This window comes from Protopterus annectens, chromosome 5.part1 (assembly GCF_019279795.1).
Source record: "Protopterus annectens isolate FY-2018-M chromosome 5.part1, PAN1.0, whole genome shotgun sequence".
NCBI lineage: Eukaryota > Metazoa > Chordata > Ceratodontiformes > Protopteridae > Protopterus > Protopterus annectens.
Window position 1 is genome coordinate 739,524,236 of NC_056736.1, and position 19,515 is coordinate 739,543,750.

The window sequence follows — 19,515 nt, forward strand, 5'->3', positions numbered from 1 at the left end:
TTTCTGTGATTGCCAGAAAATTCCATTAAGGCCCTAGGAGTGATTATGGAAAATGGTGGAACCAAAGTTCTTGACCTAGAGTGAACATCCAAGTTTGAAAGAGGAGGCAAAAGTGTGAGTGCTAGATCAGGCAGCTATCACACAAACATTAATACAGGCCTGAGCAAAAAAGGCAGTCGAAGTAGCCACTGTTCTAGCTGAATGACCTCTAGGCTTCACCTATAAGGACATTCCCTTCAAACAGTACACAAATGAGATATAGTTGGAGAGCCATTTGGATAGCATCACTTTGGACATATGCTTTCCAAAGAAACAAACAGTTGGTCAGATTTTCTAAAATGTTTAGTTTTATCCATATAGAACTAGAATTATCTATATACATCTAAACAATGACCAAACATTCTTCCTTGTTACAGACATTTTTAAAAGACTGATAAGTGAATGGTCTGGTTCAAATTAGATTTGGAAGCAACCTTGTGCAAAAAGGAAGGATATGTCATGAGAGTAACCCTGTATTAATGAAAAATCAAGTAAGGAGGTATGGAAAACAGTTCTTGAAACTCAGATACCCTTCTGGCAGAGGTTAACAGCCACCAGAAAGAGGGTCTTCTACGACAATAACTAAGATACTGTGGCTGAAGGTTCAAAAGGAAGGCTTAACAAGCACTTGTGGCATCAAAATCCCAAGGAAGTACCAGATCTCAAATAGGTGGCCACAACAAAAAAAGTTCCGCTCTGGAAGGCTTTATATAACTTGAAAGCTGCTAAAGATGTGTTACCTCTGTTAAGATGGAAACTGAAAATGTAAGTCAGGTGTACAACTAAGGTGGAACATCTCAAAACAGAATGAAAAAGACAATCTTGTTTGCATGGCAATTACAGCCTTCAGTGCTAGGAAGACCACCCTAATCTCAAAGACACTAATGTGAATATTTGCCTCAAACCTCAGCCGGGTTCCCTGAACAGTCTTCCCTTCAAAATGCCATCACCCCTAGCTTTGAAGGAAAGCATCACTCATGACCATGGCCTAAGGATAGAGAAGAGCAAAAGGTCACCCTGCCACCACCAGCTGCATGTCCAGTTTCCTACAAATAGCGATAAAGTTAGTCAAATGCAATGAGAAGTCTATGGAATGTGTGAGATACGACTACTGAACTGCTGAAGTCAACTGTTACACACTCATATGGAACCTAGCTAGAGAAAAGTACAGTTGTGAAAAATCTTATTATAACAGCAGAGATCCTTATTTTCACAGCTGTAGCATACATAAACCATGGTGATCTACTGCCAAGGACATCCCTACGGCAAGCCAGTTAACCAAAGCCTTTACATCCTCCTAGTGTCATATGTCAGATGTATGCTCCCCGCATAGGCCATAAAGGTGAAGTATGAATGCTCTATTCCAAAAACTGAAGTGCCCTGAAGATCTACAGCAACCCCAGTTGAAAGGAGAACATGTAAATCCAAAAAGAAAAAAGAAACAGAAGAGTGAGTCAAAGACCCCTCGGCCAGCAGAGAGTTTCCACAGGAGGAAGAGAAAGGGGGGCAGGAGGGAGGGACTTAATACAGCAACAGTGAACAAAATGACACCTTTAAGAAACTGTTTAACCTCAAAACGAGAGGTCAAAGGTGGGTTCAAGGGCAGACAAGCAGAGACTTCTGACAAGTAAACTTTAAAAGAAAAATATGTTAAGCCAGCATGCATGGAGTAGTTCACACAAGTAGAATCCTCAAAATATGGAAAAATTCCTACAATGGGGCCAGGGCGAGGACCCCCCCCCCCCCATTGTAGAACGAAATAGCAGTCAACAAAAATTGATAGGCCAAAGAAGAGCCATAAAGAGAAAGTGGACTACTGAGGATAAGAAAGAAATTATGTATTGTTATTATTATGCAAAAAGCCCAGAATTTCCAGACACAAGATATACAAAACAATTGAGAGAGAAATTAGAGGAAAGAAAAACACTTCCGCAAGAAAAACGGTCAGAAGCTTCAAATGAAAATTTGTGTTTATTAATACAAGAGATTTGTGAAAAACAGTATATAGATCAAGAAACCTTGATCTGTTTGGAAAAAGAAGCATCTGAGGAAGTGTGAAAATATAAACAAAACAAAGAGATATTTGAAAAGTATAAAAAATAAATATGGACATGGGAAAGAAAGATTTGATATGGTGCAATATTTACGCAAAGGAGAAAGTCAAATTAATCAAGGTAAAGAAGGCAGCCCCCCAAAGATATTTGAATAAAAATACAGGCAAAGGCATCCATATATGGAAAATTTCACAATAAAAAATATCACAAAGATGGAATGTAGAAAAGATCAGTGAAGTAGAAGTTAAAAAAAAATAGAAGTTGAAGTTATGAAGTGCCTGTGAAGTGAAGGAATTCATGTAGCATGTCTAACACAGGTTACATCACAGCAGGATGGAGACGGTCCCCAAAGCAGGGAGAAACAGGAAGATCAAGAAACATCTGAAGAAGGAATATGGACATGGGAAGGAAAAAGAGATTTAATATGGTGTAATTTTTATGCAAAGGAGAAAGTAAAACTAACCAATACAAAAAGACCAGCACCAAAGATATTTGAAGAGAAATACAGACAAAGGAATCCGCATAAGGAAAGCTTTACAATACAAAAAAAATATCAAGACAAAGATGAAAAGTAGAAAAGGAGATTAGCAATGGAGAAGTTAAAGAAATAGAAACTGAGGTTATGGAGTACCTGCAAAGTGAAGGATTCAGTGTAAAAAAATCTAATTCAAAAACCATCACAACAGGACAGAATAATGGATATTCAAATTAAGGGGAAACCAGTGGAACAGGAAACAATTGGTCAAGTGCCATATAAAGACAATTTGGAGCCTTCTACAGGAAACCACTATAAACGTTCACTTGAAGCCAGACAGCAAGGGAAGGAAAGTGCAGTTGTGCACACTTACCATAAATGTAGATGTTCGATTGTATTCACTGTTGCAGTCATCACATTTGGGTTATCCCTGCCAGGGTAGCCCTCGGCCGGCCCGAATACCAGAGGTTTTGTATTTCTGAGATGGTTGCTGTCACTTCAGGACTGACGTCAGGTTGTCAGCAGTATAAAGTAAGGCAGCCGACACCATTACATCAGTTTTTCTTGCCCTAACCTATAAGGAGCCTCCAAGTAGGAGCCAGGTTCTGGTGGAAGAACCCCACCAGTAGAACGTAAACACCAATATATCTCTTGTAAGAAAAGAGAAGAAAAAAAACAAAAGGGGGGTTGGAGGGAGGGGAAACCAGAACTGTAACAATGAATACACTTGAATATCTACATTTATGGTAAGTGTACACAACTGTACTATGTTCTTTGTGCTTCACTGTTGCAGTCATCACATTTGGGTTGATTCCCACAGCTGAGGAAATGGGTGGAGGTAGTCAAGAAAACTAGGGGCTGTCTAGGATGCCCTGCAAGACTGCAGAGACAAACCCTGCCTTGGATTTGGAGAAGAGAGGCAGGTGGTAATGTTTGGTAAAGGTGTGAACAGATCTCCAGGTGGCAGGCTCCAGGATTTCCCTGGTGGGGACTCCTCTGAGGAAAGCTGCTGAGGTGTAGGCTGCTCTGGTGGAGTGAGTCCTGACCCCCTTGGGGGAAGGTTTTCCATGTTGTTTGTAGCAGAAATGGATGCAGTGTGCTATCCATTTGGAAATGGTTTGTTTGGAGATGGCATTGCCCTCTGCCCCTGTAGCAAAGCTAATCAGCAACTGATCAGATTTTCTGAAGGATTTAGTCCTGTCTGCATAGAATCTGAGCTGTCTGTGCACATCTAGAGAGTGCAGGATCCTTTTCCCCTTGTTCTGGGGATTAGGAAAAAAGGTGGGCAAATGAATGAATTGGTTGGGAGCCACAATGGACACCACCTTGGGCATGAAGGATGGGTTAGTCCTGAGGGATACCCTGTCAGCATGGAAGATGATGAGTTCCACAGCCATGATGGCTGAAGTGATGGCCAGAAGGAAAGCTGGCTACCAGGAGAGATATTTTAGCCCTGCTGAAGAAGCCAATTCGAAGGGGGGCAGTGTGAGCTTTTCCAAAACAAAGTTAAACTCCCAAGGTGGGGTTGGTTCTCTTTGGGGTGGCCTCAAGTTGCTAGCCCCTCTTAGGAACTGTTTGATCAAAGAGTGTGAGAAAAGGGGCTGCTCAGTGGGAAAATGAGTAGAGGCATGAATTGTAATAGAGGAAAAAGAGAGGCCACTTTGTAGCAGGTCAGCTAAGTAATCCAGGAAGAGAGGAAGCGAGGGCTGTGCCGCATTGGCTCCCTTAGCCTGAATCCAGGTGCAGAACCTTTCTCATTTGTCAGCATAACACTTTCTAATGCTAGGGTGTCTGGCCTCACGTATAACATCTAGAACCTGTTTACTGAGGTTGGCAGATTGATCTGGGGTTAGGGAATAAGCCAAGCTGCAAAACTGAGTGTCTGCAATTGGAGATGCATGATTTTCCCTTCCCTCCAGGTTTGGAATCTGAGGAAGATGTCATGGTGGCAGTGGGGAAAAGCTGTGCAGCAAGGGGTACCAGTGCTGGACAGGCCAGTCTGGAGCTATAAGAATTGTCCTTGGTTTTTCCTCCTTTATTTTGAACAGAACCCTGGGGATGAGAGGTAGTGGAGGAAAAGTATAGACCGATAGACTGACCCAGGGGAAGGACAGGGCATCCACTTTCCAAGCCATGCAGTCATGCTCCCTGGTGCAGAAATTGCTGAGCTGATGGGTGGTGTGGGAGGCAAAGAGGTCAACCTTTGGAGTGCACTATTTCTGAGTTATTAGAGTGAAGGTTCTTCTGTTTAGCTGCCACTTGTGTGGGTCCAGAAGATTTCTGCTTAAGTGGTCTGCCAGAGAGTTGAGAGAACCTGGTAGAAAGTGTGCTAACACGTGGAGTCGCATGGCAGAGGCTGTGTGCCAAAGGTTCATGGCCAGCCTGCATAGAGGGGTAGGAGTGAGTCCCTCTCTGCTTATTGATATACCACATCACAGTGGTGTTGTCTGTTTTGATCAGGAGAGCCCCTGGGGAGAGAAGGGGCTTGAAAGCTATCAAGGCGTGCTGGACAGCCATCATCTCTTTTTGGTTGATGTGCAGATGGATTTGCTGTGGGCTCCACTGGCCCTGTACGCACCTGCTGTCCATGCGTGCATCCTAGGCATAGTCTGATGCGTCTGTGGTGAGGGTCTGGAAGGCGGGGGTTGGTGAGAAAGGTAGTCCCTTGTTGTGGGAGCATGCTGTTGCCCACCAAAGAAAATCTTTTCTGGGGCAAGGTATAGGTATAAGAGTCTCCAGGTCTTGAGTGTTGAAACCAAAGGTTTTTTTAGGTACCACTGAAGTTTCCTCATATGCAGTCTGGCATATCGAATGAGTAGTATGCAAGATGCCATGAACCCCAGAACTTGCAGGATTTTCCTTGCAGAGAGCTGGGGTTTGGTGGCTAGTTGAGAGAAGTTGGCTGTCAGGAAAGTTTGCTTTTCTGGTGTAAAGAATGCCATCTGGGATGCTGTGTCCAGGCTTGCTCCCAGGAATATAATCCTTTGGGGTTTGGATTTCTTTTTGTTGATTGTGTACCCTAGGGAGGTTAGTATGGACTTTACAAAGGCCAGTTGCTTGAGCAGCTTTTCCTGGCTGTCTGCCTGAATTAGGCAGTCATCTAAGTATGGGTAAATCTGGATATTCCTTTGTCTGCAAAAAGGCAATGGCCAGAGCCGGACATTTTGTGAAAACTCTGGAAGCAGTAGATAAGCCAAAGGGAAGCACAGAGAACTGAAATGCTGAGATCCTGCCCTGAAATGGATATATTTCCTGCATGATTCCCTGATAGGAATGTGGAGGTAGGCCTCTTTTAGGTCTAGCGTGGCTAGCCAAGCATCCTTGGAGATCATGGGTAGCAGCTGCTGAAGGGTGAGCATTTTGAATTTTGGGATCACCAGGAAGGTGTTTAGAATGGATAGATCGAGGATGGGGTGCCAGATGCCCTCTCTTCTGGGTACCAGAAAAAGTCTGGAGTAGAAACCTTGGCCTTTCTGTTCTGCAGGAATGTGCTCTACTACCCTCATAGAGAGCAGGGAAAGAACTTGCTTTTGGGCCTCTGCCCACTGGTTTGGAGGCAGATCTGGGAACCCTTTTGGAGTTGGAAGGGTGTGGAAAGAAAATTTGTATCCCTGGGACACTATATTGAGAACCCAGCGGTCGTTGGTAATGGTGGCCCAGGAGCTTGCATGAAAGGAGAGTTTTCCTCCTAGGGGTAAGTGAAGGTGGGCAGAGGGAGGGGGTGGGGGAGGTGAGTCATTGTGAGTTCTTACCATAAGGGGGTGGCTTAGAACTCCCTTATTTTGAAGTGGAGATAGTCCACTCTTTAGATCTCTGCAGTTCCTGTGGCTGCTGTCTGTGGGGTCTAGTTCCCCAGGGTCTGGGCTGAACTGGCCTAGTGTGAGCAAGAAAGGACCAGTGCTTAGTAGGACAATGCCTGCTGAACCAGGGTGGCTGGACCTGTAAGAAATCCTTAACTGTCTGCATAGAGTTTGCTTTTTCTTCCATCTTTTTTTAAGACCTCTTCTGCCTAGGTGCCAATAAGTTGTCTTTGTGCAAGGGGGCATCCAATAATTTAGATATGACATGGTCTGGCAAGGGCTATTTCTTAAGCCATGCATGCCTTCTAAGGACAGAACCAGTGACTGCTGCCCTGCAAGAAGCTTCTAACACGTCAAAACCACAGTGAAAGGTGTGTTTAGTTACTTGACTTGCAGAATGCATTAACTCTTGTAACTCTTTAGATTCTGCACAAGCAGGAAAGGAAGACATTTTTTGTTTGAGGAGTTCCAGGGTATGTTGCTGAAATTTTAGCATATGGAACTGACAATTTAATGCTGACAGCAAGAGTAGCTGAGGTGTATACTTTTTTACCCAATCTGTCTAGTCCTCGGGAATCCATATCTGAGGGGGTGGGATTCTTAGCAGAGGTTGCTTTAAACCCTTTAGGCCCTTGAGAAATTACCTCAGGGTCAACAGTAGGATTTTTAAAATGAAATTTGTGCGAGTCAGGGACTCTGTAGTACCTGTCTGGTTTTCTGGGTGCAGGAGGGAGGGTACCAGGAGTCCAGCTGAATTCCAGGAAAACATCCTCCACAAAATCCAGGACTGGGGAAGGTTGGCCAAGGGTCTGTGCTGTGAAAGATCTAAGAATTTTCAGACTGAGGGTAGTCCGGACTCTCCCATTGGAAATGCTCCCTTAAGGTATGAAGGGTTTCCCCAAAGGAAAAATCCTCTGGAGAAGAGGCTGAAGGGATGAAATCCTCTGCATCAGAATCCTCATAAGTAGAGAGGGGTTGCAGGTCTTCATATTCAGATGCATCAGAGTCATCTAACTGTTGTTCAGAAAAAACAGGGGACAGATCTCTTTCCCTTTTGGAGGGGGTAGCTTGGCTTCCCCTGATCAGCATGACAAGGTCTTCTGCCATTTTAAGCATTTGAGACTGAGGCAAGGAAGCAGGTGCCTGAGATTTGGTAGTCGGTTTCTTGGGTGTGGTTCATACCCTGGGCCTAAGAAACTGTTGTTTTCTAAAGAACGGTAGTCACGAAAGAAGACGTTGGTCTGTGTTGAGAATCGGTAGTGCGAAGGACTTCCTCGGAAGCCAGTGCCTGCTCAGTAGCTCCGGACCCATCCAAGGTAGAGACGACTGCAGGATCCTTCATTAAAAAGTTTTGTGGCACACTGGATTCCTTAAGGGTCTCTGGAGCAGCCTGTGAATCCACAGAAGCGGGCATCAGAGGCTGCGAAAGCACCTCACTGAGGATGGGAGAACTGACTAGCTTAATAGGAGCGTCGTCGGTAGGTTTGGACCTGTGCGGTCTGTCTCTGTCTTTATCTTTATGTTTTTCGGAAGATCGGCTGTCAGATGGCTTACCGAAGCCATATCGGAGTTTGAGGACTGCAAGCGAAAATATCTAGCTACAATAAGGGCCCGATGACGCACAGTTCTGGCATCGAACAAAGCACGATGACGGACAGTTCTGGTGTTGAACAAAGCACAAAAGTGGCAGTGGGGGACGTTGAGGTCTGGGCCTAAGCAAGTGACGCAGTAAGAATGAAAGTCTCGGTGTGGTATTTGCTTTCCACAGGTGAGACAATTGTTAACTTTTTCTGACATCGGTTAGTGCAAGAAAAAAGGATCCCCAACGGGGTACTTAGCTTTAGAAGACTTCAGCTTCAATTCGGTAGACGAAACTCTGGTAATGGCTGCTGGCACTCATGCAAACTGCTTCTGCTTCGGGCTATATAGCAAGAAAGACTGATGTAATGGCGTTGGCTGCCTTACTTTATACTACTGACGACCTGATGTCAGTCCTGAAGCGACAGCAACTGATGCAGAAATACTAAGCCTCTGGTATTTGGGATGGCCGAGGGCTACCCGGACAGAACATCAGGAAACTGTGGAAACTCTGATGCAATCAATGTTGAGGAGTGATAGTCCAGTGAGTTCCCATATGATAGAGTAACAGACGGTACAGGAGGAAATTGATGATAATGTGTCACAGGAAGATGTTATATAACCTTCTACAGAATGCCCGCAGGAAATGGATAACAAGGGATGTGCCCTCAGTTTGGAAGAAAATGAGCTAAGAGAAGAATTGCTTGATTTAATACACATGGACAGATATAGCAAGATCAATGAAAGAAATAGACTGCAGAAGGTTAATAAAACCCAAAAAGTCAGAAGTCTGATAAAACAAATAAACACAGTAATTAGGACTGTTCATAGAGATCCATGCGATATAACAAAAGTAAACAGGATATATTACTGTGTAGCTAAATTACTAACTGACAAAGTTCTACCACAAGAACACAGGGTAGTGAGGGAAAGGAAGGGGAGAAATCGAATACCAGCATTGGAAATATGGAAAAGAGAAAATTATAAAGCAATTAAGACAAGAAGTGTCACTGTTAGAAAACTACAGAAGAGGGAATACAGCAACAAAAATACTAACAAAGAGATGTGATAAAAGCAATGCGCAATATTAGAACAGACCAGGATCTATCATGCACTATCACAAAAAAACAAATTAAAAGTTTCAGCACAGGCGGAAAAACGTGGAAGATACGATGATAAATATAATGGAAAAGTGCAAAATAAGAAATTTATTGATGACCCAAAAAGGTTTTATACAGAACTGGGAAAGAAGGTAAAAGGAATTGAAAGACTGCCAAAAAAAGAAGAAATAGATACATTTTGGAGAAGTATCTATGAAGATCCTGTGGAACAAAGATGCTAAATGGATAGAAGCAAAAGAAAGAGATAAAGTTTAAAGGTACAGGATATGAAATGGGATGAAGTAACAGCTAGAGAGATTGAAACAAAGTTAAGAAAAGCCTCTAATTGGAAAACTCCAGGCCCAGATGCAGTATCTAACTTCTGGTTAAAAGTATGAACATCTTTGCACGAAGAATTAGCCATGAGTAAGAACTATTTATATGCGCACCCAGAACACACACCAACCTGGCTCACAACAGGCAAAACAATGCTCCTACTTAAGAGTGAACTTGCAAGCTACCCAAAAAATTACAGACCAGTGACTTGCCTTCCAACAACGTATAAACTATACATGGGAATTGATGCAGACAGAGTTTATAATCATTTAGAAGAAACTCAATTATGGCAGTAGAACCGAACTCAACAGCTTAGGCAATGGCTATAATTTGGCTCCTAGAAAGCAACAAAGTGTAAAAACTTCTCACCTTCTCTTTGTCAATGATTTAAAATTGTACAGCTCATCAGATTTGGAACTGAAAGCACAACTGTAAGCTGTCAAAACTTTTTCAGATGATACAAAAATGATATTTGGTCTTGATAAGTGTGCAAAAGCAACCTTTAAACCAGGAAAACCAACGCCAGAAAAACATCAGTTTGCGACAAGAATGTGATCTAAAAGAACTTGAGAAAGGAGGAGTGTATAAATATTTGGGAATTGATGAAGGATCCACAATAAAACATGTGCACATAAAAACTTAGTAAGGAATACTTCAGAAGATGTAAATTAATCCTGAAAACTGCACTGACATCTAGGAACAAAATCCAAGCTGTAAACCAATTTGCTCTTCCTGTCCTAACTTACAGTTTTGGAGTAATTGATTGGCCCCAAAATGTGTTGGACAGATTAGATAGGAAAACAAGTAGGATGCTTCATGCTCACCAAATGATTTATAAAAATTAGTGCATACCAAGATTATATATTTCCCCATTCCGAAGGAGGAATGGGCCTCCTTGAAATTGACATGTACAGATCTGAAATCGTGGGACTCCACAAATCTGCTGACCTCACAAGACCCAAACATAGCGAATGTTCTGAAACATGAGGAGAATAAATCTAAGATGACGTCTCTGCTTAATCTAGGAGAAGCTTACCGGCGTCAAGCAGGAATGAAAATCAAATCAGAAGTAGATAAAAATCAGGCAGCAACTGAATGTGCCAAAAAACAAAAGAAAGAATATAAGGTGAAGGATCAGATGAGAAGGCAAGAAATGTGGAAAAATCATAAATATACCTGCAAGTATAGAAAACTTCTGGGAGAAACTCATGCTAATCAGAAACGAACACAAGAATGGTTAAGGAGAGGCGAATTCAAACCAAGAAATGAAAAGTTAATATTGGTGGCCCAAGACAGTGGGCTGTGTACACATTGGTTTATAAAGTCCACTGAACATATGGGAGAAACAGACAAATGTAGGTTTTGTAAAACTGAATTGGAAAGAGTTGCACACCTCATTGCTGGTTGCGACATACTAATGACAGAAGGACTGTATACTGAAAGGCATAATAATGTGGCAAGACTGTTGCACTGGGGATTGTGCAAATATTATGGTACTGAAGTGGCCGAAAAACACTAGAAACATGAGCCACAAAACATCATAGAAAATGAAGTCTACATCACATGGGATCATCCATTACCAACAGTTCAAGATAGATGCTACAAAACCAGATATAGAGGTCCAAGAGAAGAAGACAAAGTGGCACTGATTATTAAAACTGCCACATCCAGTGATGACAGTGTCTTGCGTACAGAGACACAGTCATAAAATATCAAGATCTGCAGGCAGAAATGAGAGCAATGTGGAAGAAAGACACCCAGACAGTTCCAATAGTAGTAGGAGCAACGGGTCTTATAAAAGGGAATTTACAATCGTATTTAGATATGTTACCAATACAAGTAACTCCATACGAACTGCAGGAGTCATTACTGGGCACACTGTGGGTGCTGCGAAGAGCACTACTGGCTGACATCAAAGACTGAAACAATACTAATTTCATGAGCTTTAATCGTACTTTGACTTAAGAATGGGGTCCATTCCAGTCATGGTATTAGAAACCCAAAAGACTTGGAGAAATTAAAAAAAAATAGTAATAAAGGACCAGAGACCCTCCAAAGAAAGGGATCTTCTGGTGATGCTTGAGAATAGAAAACCTTTTCAATTTAGCCATAAATGATTTTCTGGTAGTGGGTTTCCTGGCCTCCTGCAGAACCCCAAGCATGTTCTCAGAAAAGTAGAGTCCAAATGGAATCAAACTCCTATCACCCAAAGTGTCAACTGAAGAGTAGACAAATGAGGGTGAATGAGAGACCCCTTGTTATGTGTGAGAAGATCCCTTCAGTGAGGTAACTTGTGATGATTGCCCTTTGCCAGGTAAAAGAGTAGGGGGAACAAGTGCTGTCTGGTCCACAAGGGAGTCACCAAAAAGATTCTTTGGGAGTCCTTCCTGATCTTCTGCAGGACCCTGGGAAGAAGAGGACGGTAAGCATATAGGAAGATTCTCCTCCAAGAAAAGATCATGGTGTTCACCTTCTAAGTCAGAGGACTTGGGACTTTGCAACAGAAGTGACAAAACTGCTTGTAGAGAGGAAGTGACAAGATCCACTTGAGAAATACCCCACCCATGAACTATGTCCAGAAACACCTCGCTGTGAAGCATCCATTGATGAACTTGTGTCCTGGACCTGTTCAGGCAGTCTGACAGTAAGTTATGCTCTGAAGGGATGTAGACCACCTGGAAGTTTACCTGATGGCAGACAGCCAAATCCCAGGCCTGAAGGGCAAGTCTGCAAAGAGGATAAGACCTTGTGTCCCTCCCCCTCCATTTGTTGAGGTACCACAACTGTGGTGTTGTCTGTAAAGACCTTTACAGGGCCTGGAGAACAAAACAGAAAAGAATGCCTGAACAGCAAGAATGAACACCCTCATTTCCTTTATACTGATGTGGTCAGAACTCTTGTGAAGAAGCCACAGACCCTGAACCTTCAGATTGTTGAAAGAGCCTCTCCAACATAACTCCTGTGTAGGGGGCAGGAGTCTGAAAAGGCAGACCCAGATTGATGGAGATCTACCAAATCCACCAGTGCAACTTACGCTTTGACACAAGAAAGGAAGGGAACTAGAAACTCCAGGGGGTGGCACTGCTGGAGCCAAACTGTTCTTAGGTACCACTGAAGTTTCCTCATGTAAAGCTTGGCAAAGGGAAGCATGGGAATAGTAGATGCCACAAACCCCACAATTCTGAGAAATTCCCTTGCAGAAATGAGAGAAAGGGGAAGCAGAATCTGGAAGTAGGTTGTCATACACAGACCCCTGGAAAAACGAAGAAAGGCCAACATTGGAATGGTTTGAATTCTGCAACCCAGAAACATGTGGTCTTGAGAGGGAATCAAACTGCACTTAGAGGTTGATGGTGAATCCCAGACTGCGAAGAACAATTACAGTGAACTTTAGATCCTGCAAAAGCCTGAATTGGGAGGGAGCCTGAAGAAGCAGGTTGCCCAGATAAGAAAATATTTGGAAGCTCTGAATCTTGCAAAAGACTAGGACAGGGATGAAGCATTTGGTGAATACCCTTGGTGCTGTAGAAAGACAAAAGGGCAAAGCAGAGAACTGAAAATGGAAAGGAGAAATCTAAAATCTTCCTGAAGACAGGGTGAATGGGAATATGAAGACAGACATACTGTAGATTTAGAGAGACCAGACCTGTGGAAGTAAGAGGAAAAAAAAGTCTGGAGGGAAAACATCCAAAAGAAGGGACTCATGAAAAAACAAGACTCTTGGACTGGTCTTCAAAATTCCTCTTTTTTGGCAGCTGGAAACATTTTGAAGTACACCCAGTTCCTCTAAGGCATATTGGAATGGGTTGAATGGTGCCTTAATTAAATAAATCATGCAGAACTCAAAAAAAAAAAAGGAAAAGAAAATATGAAGACTCTGGTCTGGAGGAGCTTGAGGAAGACCTGAGAAGGGATTTCCATACCATGAAATAACCATGATGGATAATGTACAGAACCCAAGAATCTGAAGTTATCTGTTGCCAGACATGAAGGGGAGGGAAAACCCAGACAGACAGGTAAGCCTGACCAAGAGAAAGTGGAGACAAAATGTCCAACGAAGGCAATGTGTGGGTTTATCAGTAACATGCACTTAGGAAGTCTCTTCCGCTTAGAAGGCTGACGAGGCTGCATACTGACAAAGGCAGACTTAGGATAGCTTTTCTTAAACTTGGGTATGTGAGAAATACATATTTGTTTAAGATCCTGCATCACTTTGCCTTTGTCTTGCTGAGTTTTAAACAAGTCAGCAGCAGTTGTACTACAGAGATTCTGATTGTCCAAAGAAGAATCAAGGAGTTTGGCCTTAATTTCATCAGGTAAGGCCTGGAGACGAAGCCAGGAACACCGTCCCATAACATAGCCAAAAGTAGCAGCTCTAGAGGAAGCTTCACCTGCATCATAACCACATTTGATGGAGTGACAGGCCACCTGAAAAGTGAAACTTAGGAGATGGCAACAGTCTTTCCCTCAGAGTCAGGAAAGGCAGTCAACTCCCCGACCCCAAAAGCTGTGAAAAAAGGGCCAGAACATAATTAATGGTTCTGAAGGCCAGAGTGACGGAAGTGTACACTTTTTTTCTCCAGCCCTTCCGTAGCCATACTGTCTTTATTGGAACAAAGGAGTTTGAAATGGGGCAAAATCTTGGATGCCTTGTCATAGGTTCATAGGTGTGTGCTAGGCTAATGGCCCTGGAGCCTTTACAAGCCTAGCCCATAGAAGTGGACTGGCATCATGCCACCCGAGGTTAGTTCCCAGTGCCTCTATCAAGTAAAGCCACTGGAGTGATCAGCGGGGGGGAACTTTCTATTTCCCATCCACTCATCAAGATTTCTCGCGAAGAGGGCCAGTAAGGTGCTCTGCTTGACATGCATGGGAAGTCTATTCCAGAGCATGGGCAGTCTCTGGGTTATGAACCTGTCCCTACAGCATGTTCTGTTGATTGTGGTAATGAGGCTGAGATCTCTGGAGCGTGTGGTGCGGAGGGATTGTGATTTCTTTAGATATAGCATTTCTAATAGAGCTGGGTCAGACATGGCTTTGCAAGTCAAGTACAGATCACCTGTTAGTAGATGATATGAGACAGAGAATAGCTGGAGTTTTTTTTTTAGTCTGTCCATGTAGGACATGTGTTTAAGGCCTAGGATTCTCTTTGTGAGGTACTTTTGTGGCCTTTCCAGCTGTTGCATGCGTCTAGTGAGGTACATGCCAAATGGGACATTATACTCAATGATTGGCCTAATGAGGGAAGAGTAGAGAGAGATCATGACCTCTTTCTTCCTGGATGCAAAACCCTTGGTAATGAGATGTGCCACGTAGAAGGACTTTCTGACCACAGTGGTAATGTGGTGGTTGAAGGAGAGGTTGCGGTCAACCTGTATCCCCATATCTCTTATAATGCCTTCAATGTTCAGTGGGTTCCCATGAATGTGGCAATTAGTGGGAACTGAGTTTTTCCCAAAGGGGATGATGGCACATATTTTGGCATTAAGCTTAAGGCCATGGTTTCGACACCAGTCATTGGTCTCAGTGAGGCCTTTCTGTAGGATGTCTACATCATTTGGAGACTCAAAAATGGCTCCCAATTTTAAGTAATCTGCAAACTTGGTCAGCCAGAGATCCTCCGTGTTGGCCTGGACTTCTGAGAAACAGATGCCCTGATGCCAACCAGGAGAGGACCCAGGACCAATCCCTATGGGATTCTACTTGTGACTGGTTGGCAGTCTCGACTTGGAGCCCAATACTTTCACACTGTGGGTTCTGTGAGACAATTTGCAACCCACCTAGTGATAAAGGGGTTGATGCCTAGAATGGTACAACCTACAAATACACATTTTGCCAATACCGAGATTAGAACCCCTACTATCTAGTTGTATGTACTATAGTGCTACACACTTATCGCTTGCACCACGCGCCTTATGCTGGTGAAACACAGATGACAGCAGTGTCTGAAGAACACTTGCAGAGGTACTTAAAACCTCAAACACCTTAAAAAACTGTCAGGCTTCTTAGGGACGGAGTTTAGGAGGAGCCAAAGAAACAGCTGCAAATGCATCCAACAAGGCATCCAACATAGGGTGGACAGCAGAAGGTCTAGTAGATTGCATTTGTAACAGCTCATAATAAATCTTTTGAATATAAGACTTTTGAAAATGCTCACTTAAAATACTCCATCATACGAACTACTGTGTCCCCAAAGGACAACCCCTCAAAGGGAGAGTCAAAGACTCAAAAAATCCTCTTTCAGACCCACAGTCAAAAGAAGAGGTAGTTTGTGATCAAGTAGGCCAATGACCCAGAATCAACCTCCTGATCTGAAAAATCAGACTGCCTAATAATTTTAGCTGGAGTACAGGACCAAGGAGAAGCAGGAACAGACCCCCCCCCCCCCCACCTGAGGCAGTCTTAAGGCCATCAGGGTACTGAACAACCCCCAAGTAAAGCACTCCAATTAGTTGCTGCTTGTTCTTGCTGAGGTGAACGGAGGAGGGGGTACAGCCACAACTCTGTGCCGAGATTTCAAATGACTAGAGCTTCTGAGCTTCCTAAAAACCATAAGGTACCCGTTTTCTTGCTTATTTTTCTATTTACTGCTTATTCTTAATCATTGCACTTTTTATTGACTGCTGTCAACTTTTTTTTACTGTATTTTATTACTATAAACAAATTGCACTGTTGTACAGCAACTGCCTGCCTTACTGAGCCTATTAAATCGTTTTAGTTACTGTTTTCACTGTTTCTAAAGCATTTTAGCCATTTTCAATGCTGAAAGGGATTAACTGGAAATTGTCTCCATTTGTTACACATCTGTTTGTTCTGATTTTTCTGCCAATAAATGTATCGTACAACTGATTTGTTTGTAGTTAAAAGCATTCTCTAGGGTCTCCTTGCTCTTGTTTTTTGTTTAAAACTTTTATTTACTGTCCCACTGCTGTTTTCTGCTGTGGTAAACATTTCTGTGGTGTTTTCTGCTTAAAAGAGTGTAGCATAGTCCAGACTCAGGGTTGCTGTTTTTGGGCCTGGTTGTTTGTTTGTAGTGGCTGGTTTGTTCTGAGCACATTTTCCATGCCATCTTGTATTAGGAGGGGCCCTTCTGCACTCTAGTGAGATGATTGTGCTGATTGGTCCCTGGCTGGTAAAGATTGGTTCGTCTGGGGCTTGCAGTAAGCACCTCATTTTTGAGCTTTTTTAAAAGTTGTTTTAGGTTTTAACCTTCTGGTATTTAATCTCCAATGCTTGAGTGGGTTTCTGCTTGTTTGCTCATCACCCAGCACCCATGGACTGCCGTGCAATTATGGGCCAGAGCCACACAGATAATTCCCACATTTTTCCCTTCGATACAGCTATATCCCAACAGTGTACTTCCTCATCTTTAGCACATTTCTGGGCAAACAGGCTACATTTCTGCGTTACTAGAATCTTCTATTTCTGTGGTATTTAAAACTCGCGTTTGGGCTTGTTTGTACATCACATACCACATCTGCACTGTTTTTAACCCACTACGAGGTATTCCAGCTACACTTCTGTGATCATCTAGTAGTACTTCTCTTGACCTTCCACCCTTTAACTCCTTAGCCCTCTCTGGACTCGCTCAGATTCTGACTAATATGGATGGACAATTCCCTACAGTTTCTCCTGCTAGTCTGGTTGATATGCGCATCCGGAGACAGTGTAGCAACCGCCTCATGCAAACACAATTTGTGACAGATGCAATTACATTAAGAACCTAGAGTCTATGCTCTCTCCCTCACAAGCCAGTATATCCGTCACTAGGAAGGTCAACACAACCACCACCCACACCTACACAACACACATGCGCATATGTGAGGGTCCTCAACAAAAACATCCCGAAACAAGAGAGACCTCCAAGGCAAAAAACACATGATCTCCACTGCCTACCACACCACACGTAGCCCACACACCTCTCTCACAACCACCAAGGCCTAAACATAAAACCAACATATTAGTAATAGGAGACTCCATTGTGAGACACACAAATGTGTCCCTCACCGGGATGGATAAGGAGAAAGTCACAGTTGTTTTTCAGGTGCCAGAATTCACCATATCACCCATGCACTCAAGTCTCTCAGCAACAGGTACTGTTATGACTCTGCCATAGTCCATGTTGATATGAATGACTTGAGACATACCTCCCTGGACTACATGAAGAGAGACTTGATCAAGCCCACTGAATGTGTCCCCCAGGCAGGTATGTTCCTAGCCTTAAGCAACATTCTACCGTCACCCAGAATGATGCCTCAATACAAACAGAAAATGACTGACTAACAATTGACTTAGTTTCTGGTGTCATTCCAAGGAGATCCAGTACCTGACAGCCTGGGAAGACATGACTGACAGACCATGATGCTTTGCCAGAGATGGCCTGCATCAATCTCCCTTGGGCTTCAGGCAAAGGCTCTTTAATCCCCCATAGTGCCTTTTTCAGGCAATGTCATGAGATCAAAACTACCAACAGGAAAATTTCATCAAAATGCAAATTATAGGTCATGCTACTAAATGCTAGGAGTCTAAACATGAAACTGCATTCATTGCAAGCATTCTTAACCTTGAAAGATGCTGACATTTGTGCAGTCACAGAAACCTGGTTCAAAACTGCAGACAGCACCTCAGCCATACCAGGTTACTCATCCTATCATACATTCAGACCCCAAACAATGGGCAGCAAAGCAAAAAGAGGTGGAGTTGCAATATATATTAAAGGCATACTCAGCACAGCTCCTCGTGGTATCCAGCAGAGTTCCTAGAGCAGCAGAGAACAGAAAAAGCATCTTTCCAGATTTTAAGTATTTTTTCTTGCATTTTTCGACCATTTGTGTTATTCGACGACTGTTTCTGTCTATTTTATAGTGGTATTACCTGTTTTTCCTGTTTTTATAAGCTTTAATTGTTGGTTGCACTTCTTAGTTTAAGTTTGCTTAAAAGTTAAACTACAGGCTAATACAATCAAGTGTACTAGCTTTTGATAGCATTTAATCGAAAAGCAAAGCATTTATTGTGTTTTCTGTTCTGTCTGTGAAAAAAAATTGAAAAAAACAAAAAAAATATTCTTGTTCTCCTAACTTTCCTAGCTAGTTGTTCCAGTGATCAGGGTTTTGCTGATCCCTGGGCTTTGTCTTGGTTCCTGTACTTCTCCATTTTCTTTGTTTGGTCAGGGGGAAGTTTCTTTACTCACCAGTGGAAGTGGGGAGTACTGAGCTGCCTGTTTGTCCTCAGAGGAGTGGTTTAAGACAGTAACTTGTAATTCATTGGCCATTTTGGGTCATTTCCTGCCTTTTCCAGCCCCCTGCTATAAAGCACGCTTTAGCGCGGAGTTGCCACTAGAGCAGCATTGGACAGCGCCGGTTTAACAAGGTTAAACTTTTTCTGGCTCCATAAAGTCTGTTCTTAATTTTTTCCCTTAGAACTGCTCTACTAGTAACCTAAACATTATATCCCTTAACTAAAAAGTGCAGCACTTGTTCCTAAAAGTTTTTTCTGAGAAAAAAAAAAAAAAAAACACTTGTCTTAAAAGCATCTTCCTTGCAGGTTAAGCACTCCTATATTATACAAAGTCCCTCACTTTTGAAACCCCCCCAAGAGTACCCACTTCCTTACTAAGTCCTCTCTTATTCAGTCTCATACCTAACTTCTTAAATTTCTAGCATGTCGAAGGGCCAGATGCTGGCGTCCTCTCCTGCCCAGTTGGTGAATCTGGGAATATTGAGGCAATGTTACAATTGCCTCATGTACACAGACAATCCTCTCCTCCTCCCACATAACACAAATACTTGCGAGAGATGCAGCTATTTAGCCAAACTGGAGGCTGAGCTCTCTCAACTCAGGACTGGCAAGACCAGACAAGAGGAGAAGGCAACTACACACACCACAAAACCAGCCTCACATAATGCTACCACACCACTGAATCAAACACAAACGCACAAAGACTTACTCGGAGGCTCTGAGTAAAAATTTACCTAAACAGCAGAGGCCTCCAAAGCAGACACCCAAGCAACTGCTACCTCAAAACACCCCACAAGCAACACATAAACCACAAAATCAGTGTGCAAAGCAGTCACAGCCCTTAAGGCCAAATACAATACCAAACATACTTGTCATAGGTGACTCCATAAGACACA

The 19,515-nt window shown here is 43.0% G+C and overlaps 1 protein-coding gene across 1 annotated transcript in view; it reads right to left on the bottom strand.

Annotated features, from left to right (window-relative positions):
• NBEA (neurobeachin) overlaps nucleotides 1-19,515 on the bottom strand; it is a 4,581,458-nt gene that overhangs the window by 3,690,316 nt on the left and 871,627 nt on the right. Inside the window, exon 9 of the mRNA XM_044072852.1 lies at nucleotides 13,516-13,810. Within this exon, the coding sequence (XP_043928787.1) occupies nucleotides 13,516-13,810 (295 nt within the window). The remainder of the gene's footprint in view (nucleotides 1-13,515; nucleotides 13,811-19,515) is intronic.